Source organism: Artemia franciscana, chromosome 7, assembly GCF_032884065.1.
Source record: "Artemia franciscana chromosome 7, ASM3288406v1, whole genome shotgun sequence".
Taxonomy (NCBI): Eukaryota; Metazoa; Arthropoda; class Branchiopoda; order Anostraca; family Artemiidae; genus Artemia; species Artemia franciscana.
In genome coordinates, this window is record NC_088869.1 from 20,299,033 (window position 1) to 20,318,413 (window position 19,381).

Genomic DNA, 19,381 nt, shown 5'->3' on the forward strand with positions numbered 1-19,381 from the left:
CTAAGGATATCGAAAGTGCATTTTTTAAGCCCCGTTCTCATGCGTGTCTAGCTAAGCATCTATGTTTACAAGCGTGACAGGCAATATATTCGTGTCTAAACATATCTTGTTCCGACGTAGGCATAAACACCAAATTCCAATTTAATTATTACATGGAAATCGTTCTTTCCTTATGTGTGAATTCGGATTCAGAGGCACTGCAGATTTGCAGCAACTACTGCAAATGCCGCGTTTGCAACATTTTAGAATCGCCGCTAGCTCAAGAGTATACCATATTAGTATACTAGCGATTTACAAGAACCACCGCAAACGCTGCATCTGCAACGACTGCAACATTTCGTAACCGTCGTTATTGCAACGAGATCAAACAACGCCCCATTACTCTTTTGCAGTTTTAAAGAAAACATTGCTTTCAATCGTCGTGTAATCAATCGTAAGTCGATAGACCGTTGTAGAGTGGTCTAATTCTGAATTGATCTGGGAGCTTCAGCAAAAAATTGAGCATTTCCGTGAACTTAACATACACTTAAAGGGTTTGGGCATGTCTAGAAATTCCCTACCGATTTTTCTACCGATAGCGTAACGCCATCTAACGATTTTCTACCGAATTTTAGGTAGATATACCGATTTTCGAAGCATGCGAAGTAGAAACACTGCTCCAGATAACCAATCAAGAAGAAGAAGAAATATTAAAGTAACTTGCAATATGCCGAGCTGTTTTGGATGTTTTTCTGCCTTCGAAAACATAGATTGGAGTGAGAAAAGGAATTCTGTGGCCTCTATTCTTTCTGGAATATGCGTAATATATTTAGGATATACATTGATGTTAATCTATTTAGACTACTAGGCTTATAGGTTAGGCTAGGAATCAGATATGTCCAGGGAAGAAAGATTTATACCATTCAGTTCTTCAACTGAAGGTCTTTCCAAATATAGTAACTGTTCCTTCTGTAACTGTATCCTTGCTCTCCCTCCCCCTGTAAATGGGCTAAATAGTTTTATTTTAGGCTTATAGGCTATGCCTATATTAAAGTTTGCTGATTTTGTTTATCAAATTGGCTATAAGCCTAGGGTTCAAGCAGTACATAAGGACTATTTGTTTCTATTGTCTAAGCCTTGAAAATCCTTTATAAATAAACACCCAACCACTATTTAACTAACCTAACTTGACCTAATTTATCAGTATTTGTCTATTAATATGTTTTTGTGAAAATTATTAGATGTCACTGATAGTGTTTAATTACATATATAGATTATTTGAAATTTGAAAAATGTAGTTGAATCCATGTTTATTTTTCAGAATGTGTTGGAAAGAATTATACAGCAGTGAAAGAAGTGAAGATAAAGATTCTCCCCTGCAAAATATATTGACAATTTATTATCATGAAAAGAGAAATCACCATTGAAACAGCACAAACACATAAAAAAAAAGACAGAAGGAGAAAAGGAAGACTGTTTTCCTAAATTAGTGATTAATATAGACCAGCACTTGAATGAGGCCTTAACCCTACTCATCCATACAATCACATAGGTCAAACAGCATAGCCATACACAATCAACCATAAAGAATAATCTGTGGACAGGCAGTCATATTGTCAATAAGTATAAGTTGTCATTTACCAAACAATAGAAACAATAAAGACAAATAATTCAGAGGCAACAACCCAACACAAGGGCTCATCAGGAGAATACACTTGTCTAAAGGGTTTTGCCACATTAAATTCTCTACCCAGCCAAGTGTTGTGGCTACCACAGAATATCCATGGCATCCCCATGTCAGGTATCACCCCCAAAATACATGCCTATGAAAGAAAAAAAAACAGCAAATGTAAAACAACCAAGTAACACCAAAACAAGCTTATCCTGTTAATATATCCCTCTTTTTAGCAACAATAGGTAAACTAAATATGATAAATTTTACCAAATCACAAATATTAACACATTGCAAAAAACCTGAATGAACTAAACAATTATAGAATTCATCTTTACCATGTGGCTATTTAAAAAAAAAATCTGCTCTATTAGAAACACAATTCAAAATAAATGGCACTGCAACATCATTTCTTAAACCTCCAAAATTAGTTGAAAATTTCTTTAAGTATTTCCAGATAATTCTTTTGATATTTATTTAAAAGTTTGTTATAATAAAAACTAAATTTTTTAAATTGCCAAGTTAATTTATTTGCAGAAAAACCTCTTGATATCAATTTTTGGCTTAAGATTTTACACCTATTTTTAAAATCAATATAATTACTACAAATCCTTGCATAACAAAGTAACTGTGAGAAAAATGCTGAATATGTGATATTCGAGTGTATATTACTTTCAGGGAATGGGAAACTAATCACTTCAAAATCAAAATCATCCATTTTATTATACATTTTAAAACTTAATTTATTATTATCACAAATATTAATATTTAAATCTAAGAAATGATCTTCATGACCAGCGCCATGACTAGGTTCAAGAATAAGCTCTGATGGATGTATATTTTTAGAAATATCAATGAAATCCTTACAATTTAAGACCAAAATATCATCTAAATATCTTTTATTATTTGACAAAACATGTTTTAAATTATTTGGATTATTCTTATCCATTATATATTTATATTCTAGTTGACTTAAAAACAAGTCAGCTATAAATGGGCTGGCATTCCCCCCCCCCATGGGAATTCCCACAATTTGCTTGTACAAATCACCACCAAATCTTATATAAGTATTATATAAAACAAATTCTAATAACTCAAAAATCATATCCAAGCTGTAACATCTCAAGTTAACTGTAGTATTAAAGTAATTTGTCCATATAGCTTTTTTATTATAAGTGTCTATTTTTAAGAACCTTTTACTAGATAAGAGGAAAGATTTCTTGATAACAGTTTTTAAATTATCTAACACTACATTAAGTGATAAAATAGTATACATTGTCACAAAATCAAATGATTCAATTCTTTTAGCTGAAACCATTGTTAAAGAATTTATCACCTGCAGTGAATTATTAACACTCCAATATGGATTGAAATTTGAAAATTTTTAATACCAGAACAATAGGTTTTAAGTTTATTTACAATTTCCTTTAAAATTAAAGAGAGGTCAGTAGCAGCAATGCGGTTTGGACATATAGCTGCTCCAGCAATAAACTATGGTTTAGGGGGATTCTTATGAAATTTTACAGTCCAATATAGGAAAGGGAACTTTTTATCATTGTCATTTATTTTAATATTAAAATTTTTAAAAAGTATTTCTTCAGTCTTTTCAATTAAATTCTCATCCTCTAAATTTACCTTTTTGTAAACATTAGTTGTGCATAACTCCCTTTTTAAGATATCACAATACAGCTTCTGACAAATTATGGCAGAATAATTATTAGCTTTATCCACTGGCACAATTACAAATTCATTCTGTAGATTAGAAATTGCTTGTTTAATCTTTGCATTATAAAATAATGATTTAGTGTTACTATTTTTTAAGTTAGAATATATTTTATTTCTTATTCTACTAATAATTAAATTCTTCCAACTTTGAAAACTCTCTTTATTTTTATTCTCTTTCTTACACCACTTATCAATAAATAAATCAAAATCATTTTCCAAGCCATCAAGAACACTTGATGGTTTCAGATGATGAGAAAGACAGAAATTAGCCCTTTTATTCATTATAATTTGAAGGTCATCTTGCTTTATTATTGACAAGTCCCCTGTTATAACATGTTTGTAAGTAGGATTTACAAATGGGCCAAGTTGCTTACAATTACAAACCTGTTTCCAATTTATATCACTATCTAATCTTTTTAGTATTAAATTATACTTAAAAATAATTTGCCCAATAGTTTTTGAAAATTTATAAGTTAAAACTGGACTATCATTATAATTCAAATTACTAGGAAGGGCCTGTTTCACATGCTGCTGATTTAAAATTTCTGGTAAATTAATATCTTCAATCTGCTTACAAGTAAAATTAATAGGTAAATATAATCTGTTATCCTTATTACAAATCTTATCAAACTTTTTCTTTTTTGAAATAAATTTCGTTTTAGTTAGAATGCAAATTGTATCACATATTAATTTAAAATTATATTCAAGAGCTGTATTATTCTTAACAATCCAGAAAAGTTTGATTAAATTCCTCTTGGATAAATTATTTAGACATTTTATTACAGAAATCATACCCCTAGATTCAAGTAGCTGGCATAGATCTATAGAAAGCATATGTACATCTAATTCATTTTTTCGATTATTTTTCCTATGTCCTCTCGATCGTTTTTTGCGTTTAGTAGGACAAGTAAAAGAAGGATGGTCCATAAAACCATCAATACATTTAACAACAATCTGAGACATGTCACCATATTTTGCTACACGATCATTTAGCCCAATGGATAAGCTGTACCAAGAGTATGGATCCAGAAATCCTCCTGTTTATGTAGTCTATTATTCTTCTCTTCTTTATTTAAATTTTCTAACTCTAAATTTTCTAAAATTGTGACAGTTATATCTGATATGGAACACTTACCATTATTACAATGTTGAACTAGATAGTTATTAGTCTTTTCATTATTAACTGTTATCTTGTGTCCAGAAAATCTTTTATATATATTATTAGTTGTTTCCCCTACATATTGTAGACAGCATTTATTACATTCTAATAGGTAAATTACATTGGTTGTTCTACAATTAACATTATCACGTAACTTGCATGCAAAATTTTTATTATACAATGTACTCTTAACAGAAGTCCATGGGATAAAATGATCTTGGCAAAGAAAACAACGACTCTTACACTTACTAACTTTCAAAAAATCTTTCCGAGTTTTGAGGCTAATATTTGTGTTTTGTTGCATTAAAAGTTATTGAAAATAAATCCAAAACAAACCAACATCCAAATCAAAATCCAACAATCAATTATGTTATAATAAAAGACCAAAGCCAAACTGGCCAGCCATGACAAAACAAAGATATAAATTTAAAGATGACAAACAGATCTATGGCCAGTAAATGAAAGTGAAGAGGAACAGCAAAATCCAGCAAATATTTTTCCCCAAATGTAACCAGGCATCTTCAGCACAAAAAAAAGAAACTAGAAAGTAAAAAATATATATACAACTAAAATAGACAAAAATAAAACATATTATATACAATTCCCTATATTTACAATTTGCATCTACCTTCATCAAACCATGAAAGTAACTGAAGTGGTTTGATGAAGATAGCTGTAATTGTATATTTTATTTTAAATTTCTTCAGTTTTATATATATTTTTTAGTTAAGCCTATGTTTTTAGTATGGGATGCACATGGCAAGTAAAGTCATCATCATCATTGACCAATGTTTTTATGACTTGTCCTTATTGCTGGCTAGTGTGATTTAAGGTAATATATTGGGATGGAAGAGGAGTATGTGTAGCTGCATTGGGTTCAAGTCGCTTAGTGCTCAGTGAGCTATTAGTAGTAGTAGCTTACATAATGCATTAGTAAAGTGTATATGTGGTAATCACTTGGTAATAGACACTAGATCAAATTATTCTTACCATCAAATACATAGGAAACAGATAATAGATGTCATATTTTTAGAGAAAGTAATGTAGTCTATGCTATAAATTTTCAAACAAATTAATTTTATGTTTGGAGCAAAGTAATATAGCATGAAATTTTGAGGTAGAATAATAAAGCATAAGCTTGCATATTGGGTACATTTCAAAAGTGACAGTATTGATTGGGTGCCTGGTATTGGAGAATAATGCTGGTTTAAGCAGATATAGCTTTTTTGGAGTTTCTTTAGGAATGTGTCTTATTTTTTTGAAAAATTTGTTCTTGTCATAGGTCCTTTTAAAGGTTTGATGACTGCTGGTGAGAAATAAAACCAAAATGCTGCTTTCACAACAATTATATCAGGAAAGCCAACCAAAGATTTTTGCCAATCTTTATTGCTAAAGCAGCAATCAGAAATGAGCAATGGGAAAAGTAAAATGCAACTTGTATAAAAATAATTTTCATTATACATTTTTATTATGGCACTTGGTATTAACCAAGTGACATACAGCAATCACAAATTCTGTCTGTCTGTCTCTCTGTCAGTTCTGTTTTGCTACTTTAGCCACTTCCAGGTAAGATAGGACAATGAAATTTGGCACGCATAGCAGGGACTGGATCAGACTAAATTAAAAATAGTCGATTTCCCGATTTGACAATCTGGGAGGCAGTGGGGGGCTGGTTAATTTGAAAAAAAAAGAAAAAATTAAGTATTTTTAACTTAAGAATGGTTGATCAGATCTTAATGAAATTTGATATTTGGAAGCATATTGTATTTCAGAGATCTTATTTTAAATTCTGACCGGATCTGGTGACATTGGGGGGGAGTTGGGAAGGGGAAAGCTAAATCTTGGAAAACACTTAGAGTGGAGGGATCATTATGAAACTTGGTGGGAAAAATAAGCACAAGTCCTAGATACAAGATTGACATAACCAGAAGGGATCCGCTTTCTTTGGGGTGGTTGGGGGGAGGTTTAATTCTGAAAAATTAGAAAAAATGAAGTATTTTTAACTTACTAACAGGTGATCAGATCTCAATGGAATTTGATGTTTAGAAGGATATTGTGTCTCAAAGCTCTTATTTTAATCCCGACCGGATCTGTTGACATTGGGGGCAGTCTGGAGGGGGGACCTAAAATCATGGAAAACGCTTAGATTGGAGGGATCAGGATGAAACTTGGTGAAAAAAAATAAGCAGAAGTCTTAGATACGTGATTGACACAATTGGAACGGATCTGCTCTATTTGGGGGAAGTGGGGGGAGGGTTAATTCTAAAAAATTAGCAAAATGACGTATTTTTAGCTTAAGAAGGAGTGATCGGATCTTCATGAAACTTCATATTTAGAAGGATCTCGTAACTCAGATCTCTTATTTTAAATCTCAACTGAATCCAGTGTCATTGGGGGGGGGGGGGCGAAAATCTTAGAAAATAATTAAAGTGGAGGGATCAGGATGAAACTGGATGGGAAGAATAAAAACAAGTCTAAGATAGGTGACTGACATAACTGGACCGGGTCCGCTCTCTTTGGAGGAGTTGTGGGGGGGGGGCAATTCAGAAAAATGAGGTATTTGTAACTTACAAATGGGTGATAAGATCTTAATGAAGTTTGATACTTAGGAGGGTCTTGTGCTTTAAAGCTCTTATTTTAAATTCCGACCAGATCCTGTGACATTTGGGGGAGTTGGAGGGGGAAACCAGAATTCTTGGAGAACGTAAAAATTGGGGTATTTTTTGCCTTACGAATAGGTGATTGGATCTTAATGAAACTTTATATATATAGAAGGATCTTTTGTCTCAGATGCTCCATTTTCGACTCGAATTGCATCCAGGGACAAAGGGGGTTGGAGGAGGGAAACTAAATTTTGGAAAATGCTTAGAGTGGAGAGATCGGGATGAAACTTGATGGGAAGAATAAGCACTAGTTCTAGATATATGATTGACATAATTGGAACGGATCCGTTCTCTTTGGAGGAGCTGGGGGGGTGTTAATTTGAAAAAAATAGAAAAATTGATGTGTTTTTAACTTAAGAATGGGTGACCGGATTTTAATGAAATTTTATATTTAGAAGAAATTATGTCTCAGAGGACTTATGTCAAATCCAGACTATATCTGTTGACATTGGGGGGAGTTGGAGGGGGAAATCAGAAATCTTGGAAAACGCTTAGAGTGGAGGAATTGGGATGAAGCTTGGTGGATAGAATAAGCAAATGTCATAGATACGTGATTGACGTAACCGTACTGGATTCGCTCTCTTTGGGGGAGTTAGGGGGAGGGGTTCAGTGCTTTGGCAAGTTTGGTGCTTCTGGACGTGCTAGAACAATGAAAATTGCTAGGCGTGTCAGGGAGCTGCACAAATTGACTTGATAAAGTCGTTTTCCCAGATTCGACCATCTGGAGGGCTAAAGAAAGAAGAAAAATTAGAAAAAATGAGGCATTTATAACTTATGAGTGGGTGATCGGATCTTAATGAATTTTGATGTTCAGAAGGACATCATGACTCAGAGCTCTTATTTTAAATCCCAACCGGCATTAAGCCTCTGATTTTCCTTTCAAATCAATCTATTGATTCTTAGAATTTTGTTAGAGCTCATACCATATGAGCTCTTGGCTCTTAGCTCTTTTGGCCTCGTCACAAGTGTCATATGGGCTCTTACCTCTTGTTATAGTTATTAATTATGGTTATTTTTGTGTTAACAGTTACTAACTATAACTATTTTATTTATTATTTATAACTTGACTGCTATGCATTTTATTATAGTTCTTTCTTGGATGGTGGCTAATCTTAGATGTTGCTGCTGTTTACTCCAGTCCAGACGTTTTCAATCATGCATTTCATGTGTGTGGCGTCATGGGTACCATCTCTTTCTTTATGTAAGACTTTTTTTTTGTTTTGTGTTTGTATCCCTTGTCTGTAGAGATGGAGTTTTGAATTTTGAATCTTAGATAATTCGGTTTAGAAATTTTTAGCAAATAATTGCAACTCTTCTGTATATAAAATAAAAATCCCTTTTGTTTAATTTTCTTCTTGCTTATGGACATATCTCTTTATCTAATAAAGATTCATTGCAGTGACAACTTGTCACTAATATACTAAACTACAGAGTAAAAAAAACATAGTCTATGTAGTAGTATGACACTCTACCCTTTATATTCTTATATGTAAATTCTTGTATGTGTATAAATGTATACTCTTGTATGTGCATATATATGTATATGTATATTCTTCATATTCTTGTATAGTAGCCCTATTCATATATATAGTGCTCTTGAGTTTGACCTAATTATTCACTTTGATTTCTGTTCGTATAGTTTTCATTTATTCATTAATAATTATCTTATGTACATAAATATTATGATGTTTATAATGTGAAATCAACAATATGCATCTATGGAACTCTTTAGAACTCAAGAAATATTATACAGGGAGTGTTTTATACTAACCTTGATAGCTTTTTCCGGCAACCTTTTTTCATAGCTTAAAATCTATTTTTCTTTCTTTCCTATTGTTTTTCTTTTTTTATTTATTGGAAGATATTTTCAGATGAGAAACTGATACATCTTGGTAATATTTGTATTTGTTTAATCTTTTTCGAAAGTTCTACTGTTTTTTTTTTCTTTTTATTTATTTTTAAATTGAAAGGTAGTCATGTCAAAAATTCCATGTAAAGAAGATGTGTTTTTTGTTTTATTTTTTTGGTTTCTTTTTTTTTTTATTGTGCTATACTCACCTTTTTGCATAATCCCTTTCAGTTAAAGATATTGATAATCAGTTAGGACTATTGCTAGACTAAGCATTACGTGCATACAATATAGAAATCAGCACCTTTCTAAACAAATTTGAATAAGAGGCTATTATTACACTAGTATACACTTAGAGTGATATTACAAAAATAAAAAGAACCAAAGTTTCATAGCTTGGACAACGTGAGGGGTTACAGCAACCTTTGTTTGTCTTTTTTGACAAAAGTAATGAAAGAGCAACACTTTATTTGTTATTTTACTTTTAATTTGCCATCAATTAAACCCTGTAGTTGTCAGCTTCTCAAAACTGAAGTTGGTATCTGCCTAGAAAAACTATTTCTTAAAAAAATGATGACACCCTTCTCTAAGCTAGTCTAAAAATATGCTGCTTTTGTTTAAAACTAGCATTATTCTATATTTTCTGGCACCCAGTCATTGGTATTGTTTTTTCAATGCACTTTTTACACAAGTTATTGTTTTGTTGTTGTTGTAGTCACATAAACTCTTTACTAATAATTTCAGAACTACATCACTGCCTTGCAATATCTTTACAATGTATAATCTTTGCAATATCACCTGTATGATGCCGAATCTTCATATCTTAAAATGCGGCCGAAGTAAATAAAGGATATGCCAATTAGAATATGTATGTAATCCCTTGCTGACCCTTAAGGATTAGTATGCTTTAGAATTTTACTTAGAAGTCACTTTTTTGATAAATAGGGGATCCACACAGAATGGAGCTTCAAAGTATGTTAGGCCATGGGCTTTTAACCATTTTTTGCAATAAACTAAAAGTGAAAGCAAAGGAAGTAAAAATTATATCTTTTTCTGAAATTGTATCATACTCATCAATTTAGTATGTCGTCTGCACTCGAGGTAAAATCTGCAGAGGTTAGTCTTTTAACGATTTGTTGCAATAAACTAAAAGTGAAAGCAAAGGAAGTAAAAAAAATAAAAAATAAATAAATCATGACAGAATAAAAGTGCTACTCCAACCAGAGCCACTTTTAGGGGAGGGTGCAACCGAGGCACCTGTTCCGGGGGCCGAGGTTAGGGAATTGCGCGATTTTGATTTTGGAGGGGGTGCTGTAATTAATTTCGCCCTGTGCACTCACCATAGGAACGGCTCTGGCTCAGACTTTACAATAATTACCAATTATTGTAAAATAGCAAGTATTGCATGAAGATAGAATAAGAAGTAAAATACTAACATTAACCAGTAGTATTCTTCCAAACTTGCAAAGATTTGACCTTATTTATCAAGTCTTCATTTTCTTTTTTAACATTTGCCGTCTGTATAACTTCACACAGACTGAGAAGAACCCTCACTTGGTAAAAGTAAAAAATTATTGCCTTTAATGCTTTTTATCGCCTCCTCCCCAGAAAAAAAAATCCTCTTATCCCCCTTCCTTAGAACTGGATGTGTTTACAACCTTCATGTATTTATACATTATGTAGAGTCAAAAATGTGGAATATCAGAAAATCTCTTCCCTCGTTTTTAGGCTTCAGCGCTAGCTTACTGACTATAACTATTAACATTTTGGTGCAAAGAAATGGTCATATATCATTCTATAACCCTGCTGGGCGAACCCACATTTCTCCTTCTGATGTTTTTGCCTGTGTGATCAAGATATGTTTGCAGTTTCATTTGCCTGTGCTTGACTATCTTGGTCAATGCGTATCTACCGTGCAAATGCCATACCATTACCTCAACGAACGTTTACTTGAAGTCACGGCCGAAACTTCAAACGCTGCCTGCTCTTCACTGGTGACCTCAGTACTGATGTTTAACGTCTCATCATGATCGGAAACGTTTAGACAAACAACTTACTTATTGACTGTTTGACGTCTGAGACAGCCAAATCTTCACCACCCTATGCATGATATAAAAGTCCAAATGATGCAGAAACTATAGCTTGATTCATGTATCGGAAATTGGATCATAGGTCTTGACAGATCATGTTGTATTAATTGCTTTCCAATGTAACGGTTGGTCAGAAGCGGAAACAGGCGTGAATCCAAATCTTACACCTTGTTTCAAGACACAAAGGAGATTACATTGCATGAAGGATTCATCACTTTAACTCCCGTTAGTCATTGGAATATAGAAACCTTTCCAGTGAACTGGCCTAAACTGAGTTTTTGATTCAGTCTGTTCCAGGCAGGCATAGTGGGTATGAATACCATGAACTTAGCAACATCATACCAAGATTCTTTGAAGTACCCTGCAGTTTCATATTCGTATTTATTTATTTAAATAGCTATCGTAACATTCAAAAATGAATGCTAAATTATGCTGCTTTTACAATCACAAAGAAAACAGAATACAATCACAAAGAATGCCTACAAAATATGGCACGAAAGAAATTGTAAATCTGTTCATACGGCACTTAACGAGTTGTAGTTTATTGTAATATCTAGTAGTTCTGCTGGTCTGTATAGATGGTGGAAAAATAGATAGCCACCTCTCGTTTTCTAATAGCTTCTTCCCATATTTCATCATTAAATCATGTCTTCGAGTGAATAACGTAGGCAGGTTCGAGAGTAGTTTCATAGTTGCTGAAACGAAGTCCAAGTATTATTTTAGTTGCTTGTTTTTGGACATCTTCTAGTTTTGCAGACACGAAAGCAGTGTTTGGAGTTTGAGGACCCCAAAGGGGGCATTTGATGCAGGTTTTATAGGTCAGAAGGAGAACAGAGAACACTAACAAAATGTGATACAATAGAGTTTACAAATCTGTTTGTACGGCACTTAACGGGCTATAGTTTATTGTGATGCCTAGTATGTGCTGCACGAATGTATGTGCTGCACGCAGATGTGCTGATCTGCACGAATGGTGGAAAAATAGATTGGGGCTTCTCGCTTGCTGATAGTGTTTTCCAAATTCCATTATTAAATCATGTCTTCTTGCGATACTTACTTAGTTCTTCAATCAACACTTACATTCGATATTAAACCTGAGTAGAATAAACTTGATTTGATTGACAACTATTCTTTTGCTATTGGCAAACTTATGTAGTTATGTGTGATTTTTCCCATGAGCATGAATGTACTTTAAAGTATATTAGATACAGAGCAACAAAAAATGCCTCCCGATATTAAAGTCTATTAAAATGGGACACCATGTTTTTCTTTAAATTACATTTACCTTCGACCTTGGATTATTAATAATTTTAAAATATTAAATCAATTAAAATTAATTTTTATTTAAAAAATTAGTCTCTTTCCTACTTGGGCTGACTCTTCTTCCCACTTGACTTGACCATCCTTGACTTGACCACTCTACTTGACCTCTTGACCACTTATTGTATCACTTTCTATTCCAAGGTAAATGTAATTTTTTAAAAATATAGTTTAAAAGTACATCAAGCTCATGAGAAAATTAATTAGTTTTTATTTAAATAATTAGTTTCTTTCCTACTTGGACTGACTCTTCTTCCCACTTGACTTGACCACTCTTGACTTGACCACTTTACTTGGCCTCTAATATAGTTTAAAAGTACTAGTTTTTAAAATACAAATTAATTAATTTTCTCATGAGTTCGTCAAAACTCGTTAATTTTCTCTATTAATTATTAATAATATTAAAATATTAAATCGCTTAAAATTAATTTTTATTTAAAAAAATAGTCTCTTTCCTACTTGGGCTGACTCCTCTTCCCACTTGACTTGACCACTCTTGACTTAACCACTCTACTTGACCTCTAATATAGTTTAAAATTACTAATTTTTTAAAATAAAATTAATTTTCTCATGAGCTAACATAACCGGTAAATTTATAGCAGTTCATATAACTGACTTACCAATAAAGTGAACATACCATTCGATGCCTTTTTTGTGCTCTTTACGAATTTAATAATCGCTTCTACCGTAAATTCGAATTTTAGCACTTTTTAACCTAACCCAAACTAACCTTATTATAAATAATTTTAGCACTGAGAAATTGTAGCATTATCTTTTCGAAAACGATGGAAAAAATGGCGCTGAGAAAACTTAGTATTATTTTGTGGAAAACGAGCGATAACTCATAATTTAATTGAAAATTCTTCATTTTTAAGAGCTCTAATAGTGCTTAAATTTGAATTTGCGATAGAAGCAATTATTATATTCGTAAAGAACATAAAAAAAGGCATCGAGTGTTATGTTTACTTTATTGGTGAGTCAGTTATATGAACTGTCATAATTTTTTGAAAATTCTTCATTTTTAAGAGCTCAAAAAGTGCTTAAATTTGAATTTGCGATAGAAACAATTATTATATTCGTAAAGAACATAAAAAAAGGCATCGAGTGTTATGTTCACTTTATTGGTAAGTCAGTTATGTGAACTGTCATAATTTTTTGAAAATTCGTCATTTTTAATAGCTCAAAAAGTGCTTAAATTTGAACTTACGGTAGAAGCAGTTATTATATTCGTAAAGAGCATAACAAAAGGCATCGAGTGGTATGTTTACTTTGTTGGTAAGTCAGTTATATGAACTGTCATAATTTTTTGAAAATTCGTCATTTTTAATACTTCTTCTTATGTTTATGAGGTCTGTGGATCAGTATGATGTCCATTCACCTCTTAGACATTACAGGAATACCTTCACTGATTATTGAAAGCTTCTGGCAATATTCCTAGAAAAACATCTGCCGGTTGACAACAAGCAACGTGCTGCTAGTAATAATGCCGTCTTTTCAGGATTGATATCATCAACCTATAAATATGTGACAGGGAGCAATTGATGAGAGCATCAAAAGTTAAGGGGATCTTTAATTGATGGCAGTAACTCCTCAGTCTCCTGGAATCATTATCTACTGGGATTCAATCAAATAGCACATTTTGAGCGCATTGAATAGCACATAGCACATTGAAAACTCAAACACATTTGAGTGTTCCACCGTCTTACTACATTTTCTACATAGTGGGGTGTGGTGGATTCCCCATTTAAAAAGGTCAGCGTTAAGTAAAATCGTTCCAGTTTTTAACTTATAGTAGATCATATTAATGTCCTTAGACTTGAAAGGAGGGTACAAAAATCGCTGGTAAGTAATATTTGTTCTAGCTCTAACAGCATCTCTGTAATTTTTGTTCTCAAATTTCTTGCCGGGGGGATCTCAGCAGCCTTATTTGCCAAATTATCTGCCATTTCATTATATTTGAGTTCTTTATGACTAGGAATGTGAAGGAATGCAATACCACATCCCATCGAGAACAGATATCCAATCTTTTGGTGTATATTTTTCAGGTCATAATCATCAGTTTGATAATTTATCTTGTTGAGACGATGAATTGATGAAAGGGAATCTGACAGGAACAACACATTTCTTGAAGAGGTCCCAAGCTCACTTAAAGCATCTAATGCAAGTCAAACTGCAAATAATTCAGCCGAAAGTACTGATAGCTAAAACAGTGCTTAAATGTGAATTAACGGTTGAAGCGATTATTATATTCGTAAAGAGCCTAAAAAAAGGCATCGAATGTTATGGTCACTTTATTAGTAAGTCAGTTATATGAACTGTCATAATTTTTTGTAAAATCGTCATTAAAGAGCTCACAAAGTGCTTAAATTTGAATTTACGATACCAGAAATTATTATATTCGTAAAGAGCCTAAAAAAAGGCATCGAGTGTTATGTTTACTTTATTGGCAAGTCAGTTATATGAACTGCTATAATTTTACCACATAACCAATAGTCGTTGACTTCTTAACTTATCATTTTCAATTTCAAAGTTAATGCTACCAATTTAACCATTGTATGAAATCCTTTTCTAATTTTTCATGATACTGTTATTAATAGGATTTATTTTTTAACTTTTAGGATCAATTCGGTCAGTAATAGTCAAATCAGAGGTGATTCATATTCAAATGGCTGCTTAGGTCAAAGTGGTGCAAGGATCTGGTTTTTTGTCGGCTTCTTGTTGGGCTTCGGCGCTTTAATTGCGTCCTGCTGGATCCTCTTTGAAGCCTTTGTTATTCCAGGTAAAATTTCTGACATTTTGTGAATTAGTATTCTTAAGTACTCTTACGAAACTTTTTAAGTGTTCTTAAAAACGACATCCTAACAAAAAATGCTTGCTAGCAATTTTCCCAACAATTGTGTTTCCTGTCCAAACCAAAACTGTTAACTAACATCTCTAGAGATTTTATTTTAACAAATCAAACCATTGTTGGAGAATTTGAAGTGCAAAATTCAAACGCCAGATGATGAGGCAAAGCAGGATGACTCGTTTTTTATTCTTACAGCATTAATAGAGAATTCAGGACTGCTAATATTTCGTGGCTAAATTTTTCGACAAATTGAAGACAAATATTTCTCCAACGATTTCATGGCTATTCTGACTTTATCAATGTTGAGTTGTTTTTTTTTTTATTTATTTATTTATTTATTTTTTATTTATTTTTTTTTTTTTTTTAATGCCTCGATGTTTTCTTCAATCCACAGACAATCCCCAAAAGTTCCAATCTGGCTGCCAATACAAAAATCGGCTACTGTTAGAACCTCACTTTGCGCCAGTGGTTGGCTAATTTTAACCAAGTGATATAACCAAGAACGGATCTAGCGTTGTGTTTCCGGGGGGGGGGGGTACAAAAAACGCTTCAAAGATTTGTGTTAACGTTTTTACGAGTCGGACAGAGATTTTTGGGGTGGAGGGGAATGTCAAAACGTTAGACCCTCTCTCTCTGAATACGGCCTTGGATGTAACCCCTTTCTAATTCAGTTTATTTCAGATGTTATAAAAAATAAACCATCATTTCGCAAAGAAAGCGTGAGTATATAACTCGCCTGAATCTGAAGCTTGGAATGAGTATTTCAAACAGTATTTCAAATTTTTTATCATCAAATTCCAAGAAAATACTGACAATAAAAGAACAAATATGGTTTTTGAGGGAAGTATTTACATTTAATTAAGGGGATCTAAGGCTCACTAGGTCTTGCTGACATACTTTGAAATGTCCCCAAATATTGGTTTTAGCCTTTAAAATTGACCAGTTTGTCTCCGATTATCGCCTTGGTCACTAATATTTTTGCCTGATAGGGTCCTCTACCCCTAAAGGATTGAGCTCCTTTTATCACTGAACTGTGTCTTAGGGCCGGTGCTGTTGCTCTGTATATACAAAATGTTCTTGGGATAAAGAAGAAACAGATGTCAAACTAAATAGTGCAATTTCAGAAATTAGATTCAATCAATGAGGTACTATTTTCCATGGGTGCCCATTAGCAGAATTTTAAGAGGGAGGACTTACCTGGTCTAATCGGCCCTTCCAGTGCTGTAAAATGAAATCTTAAAACAAAAATATAAAAATACAAGGCAATATCACTCAGCCAAGGGGGCTGGACCCTGGCTTAATTAAAGGGTGAATTAATTCACATATCAAGGGACGGGAATTCTCCTCCTAATAAACGACAGTTCTTTGTCGCTTTTGTTGCTCTTTAATTTCATATTTGTTTGTAGGTTTTTTTATTATTATTTTTTATTTTTTTGAGTGTTTGTGTAGAAAAGTTCGTTTTCATCTTATTTTCTGAAATGATATAAACAATTAAAAGGCATAAAGTACCATGTTCGGCATAATAAAAACTTATATTGCCCAAATCCCTCCTGAACCCATCGGGCTTTTCGTACCTGAAAACCCCGAAGCTCTTGTTAAAAGGAAAAAAAATACATATATGACAAAAAGTTGGCTCGTTTACCTAATAAAATAACATTTGAGTGAAAATTCATGCGTTTTGGCCCTCACTGGTGCCTGTTTGTTTCCCGGGTGGATGCTTTTGCTGTACTCAGGCTTTGCGGCCTACCAAATAACACTGCTTGTAAGGCGATAGCTGTTAAAATCGAATAGTATCCTGTTTGTCTGGCGATAACTGTTAAAGGAAACTAACACATAAAAATCCATCAACATTTTCTTAAATGTCTTCAAAAGCAAATAAAATTATTATATAGTATTGCATGAAAAATTATGCTTAAAACTTCAATTCCCATTATGCTTAAATTTTGGTCAGAATAGGAAATGGTGATGATATCTTTCTCTTCCTCCCCCCCCCCTTCTTTTCGTTTAAGTCATATGTCATTTAATACTTTTAGTTTGTAATCAGTACAATCTTCCAAGTTGCAGTTTTGAATGACATGGTAGATAGTGCATCATAATGTGGTAGTATGTCACAAAAATTGTCTGATTCCATGTAAGCCATTTGATACTTAAAAATCAATTGGCTATGCACAGTTTTTGCTCAGTGCCAATTCTGCTCTTTTTTAGGCAAAGTATTTTTGTTTTATTATACAAAAAAGTGAAAATTTACGTTTTCCATTTGGTGGGATATACTTAGAAAGCACTTGATTAGGTGGGATCACTTTAAGATAACACTAGATTAAAGCAGGAATATAAACCAGCTCAGAAAAATAGCACCTCCCTGCCAGAAAATGATGACTTAGCCTTTTTTTTTATTATTATTATTAGTAGTATTGACAACATTTACCTATTCAGCATTGCTTGGATATTTTTCAACGCTTGATTGCTACCATGAATAGCTAGACCAAAAATCAAAAATATTGTCGATGTAATGTGATCTAAATTTGGTTCAATTTCGTTACTTTTCAGGCAAAAGTACCCTTTTCAAACCCCCTTCCAATCTCTGTATTAATTTAACAAGATTCCCTCCCCCTGGAAAAACTTTTTAAGTCTCACTTTTTTGTTAGCTTTGATAAATCTCAATTGATTTGGTTTTATTATTTCATGATTTAGTGTTATTTATTGTGATTGGCGTTGACGTTAAAATGTTTTTCAGGCGTCGATAATCAGTATCCAGGCGTCGCATTATTTTTACAGAATTTCCTAATCTTCCTTGGATCGTTAATTTACAAATTTGGAAGAAGTGAAGATCTCTTGGGATAGACTTGCATATAGTCAATTTAATTATACGTGTTATTCGCTGACATGTGTGTAATATCCAATGTCTGAACGACTTTATTTGTGTTGGTAGATCCACTTATCTATTACAATTTGATGCTATGAATTTCACGTGAGTTTTGTAAACTCACGACAAGAGAATGAGTGATAAAGTTTTAGACTAAGCGTGAAATTTCTCAATAACGTGAATATTTCTTTTCAAGCTGTCCTTAGTTTTTTTGAAATCGTTTTTTGTAGATCTGAATGTTATGTTCAAGCATCAAAGTTATGTACAGAAGAGGATAAGAGATATTACTTTGCTAAAATTCTGTGGTAAAAAGAGCTCTGCTTTTCTTTAATTGGTTTAGTGTTGTACTTTCGGTATTCCTTATTCCTTTTACATTATTTCATATCTTTCCTTAAGGAAATGTAATTTCTGGAGTAACAAATAAATTTTGTAAATGAAATTCAAAACCATAAGGCAATAAGCTAAATTCCGCCTGATGGATTCTTCTATACAATTTTAAGCCAAGTTTTTTTAGTCGCAAGATTTTTTTAGAAGTAGTTTCTCTTTTTCTCTATGTTTGTGTGTTGATTTTATCCCAACTTATCTTAAAGAAAATAAACATGAAAACATTCGATAAAGAAAATCATACTAGTACTATATTTGATAGCTTTTGCGGTAGATCAAAGCCAACATGACAGTGTGAGCATAGTAAAGAGCGACGTGTCTTTCACGCACGATTATCTTTTCATTAGGGAAAAATAAATACTAAAGTATTTTTCAAAAAGTATATTTTCAACGTATTATTCAAGCTCACATATTTACATGAAAGAATTAAGCAAATGATCCCGTTTGGGGATTTTACTTTGACTTTAAAATAGGCGATTTGACAGACGTGAAACAAATTAAATCGGCCTTAAAAACAGACGTTTTACGGCCAATTTTGTGTGAAAGAGACGTTATTGGGGAAGTCCATACAATACTTTTGAAAAATGCTCCTTCATTAGCAATGACTTTGGTATAAAAAAGATTGTTCATGACGCAATAGAAACCAAATTTAAGCTAAATAATAATATTTCTTTAAATAGGGATTTATGGGAGTATTCGCTTAATTTTTTATGCACAAATTTAATTGAAAACGATGTGACAAATAATATTAAACAAGAGCTAAGAGCTCATATGGCACTTGTGACGAGGTCAGAAGAGCCAAGAGCTCATATGGTATGACCTCTAGCAA

The 19,381-nt window shown here is 32.8% G+C and overlaps 1 protein-coding gene across 1 annotated transcript; it reads left to right on the plus strand.

Moving 5' to 3' along the window:
* The first annotated feature begins 629 nt into the window (after window positions 1-629).
* On the plus strand, window positions 630-18,790 carry LOC136028962 (transmembrane protein 50A-like). The gene is made up of 4 exons (XM_065706959.1): window positions 630-799; window positions 8,287-8,399; window positions 15,076-15,236; window positions 18,040-18,790. The coding sequence occupies exons 1-4, from the start codon at window positions 638-640 to the stop codon at window positions 18,144-18,146; spliced, it is 543 nt and encodes a 180-aa protein (XP_065563031.1). The 5' UTR covers window positions 630-637; the 3' UTR covers window positions 18,147-18,790.
* The last annotated feature ends 591 nt before the right edge of the window (window positions 18,791-19,381 follow it).

What these genes read in the sequence shown, in the direction of transcription:
- LOC136028962 (XM_065706959.1), top strand. Translation starts at nt 638, where the DNA reads ATGCGAAGTAGAAACACTGCTCCAGATAACCAATCAAGAAGAAGAAGA. An exon ending in CTATTCTTTCTGGAATATGC is followed by an intron (nt 800 to 8,286) that starts GTAATATATTTA and finishes ATTTTATTATAG; the next exon opens with TTCTTTCTTGGATGGTGGCT. An exon ending in GGTACCATCTCTTTCTTTAT is followed by an intron (nt 8,400 to 15,075) that starts GTAAGACTTTTT and finishes TTTAACTTTTAG; the next exon opens with GATCAATTCGGTCAGTAATA.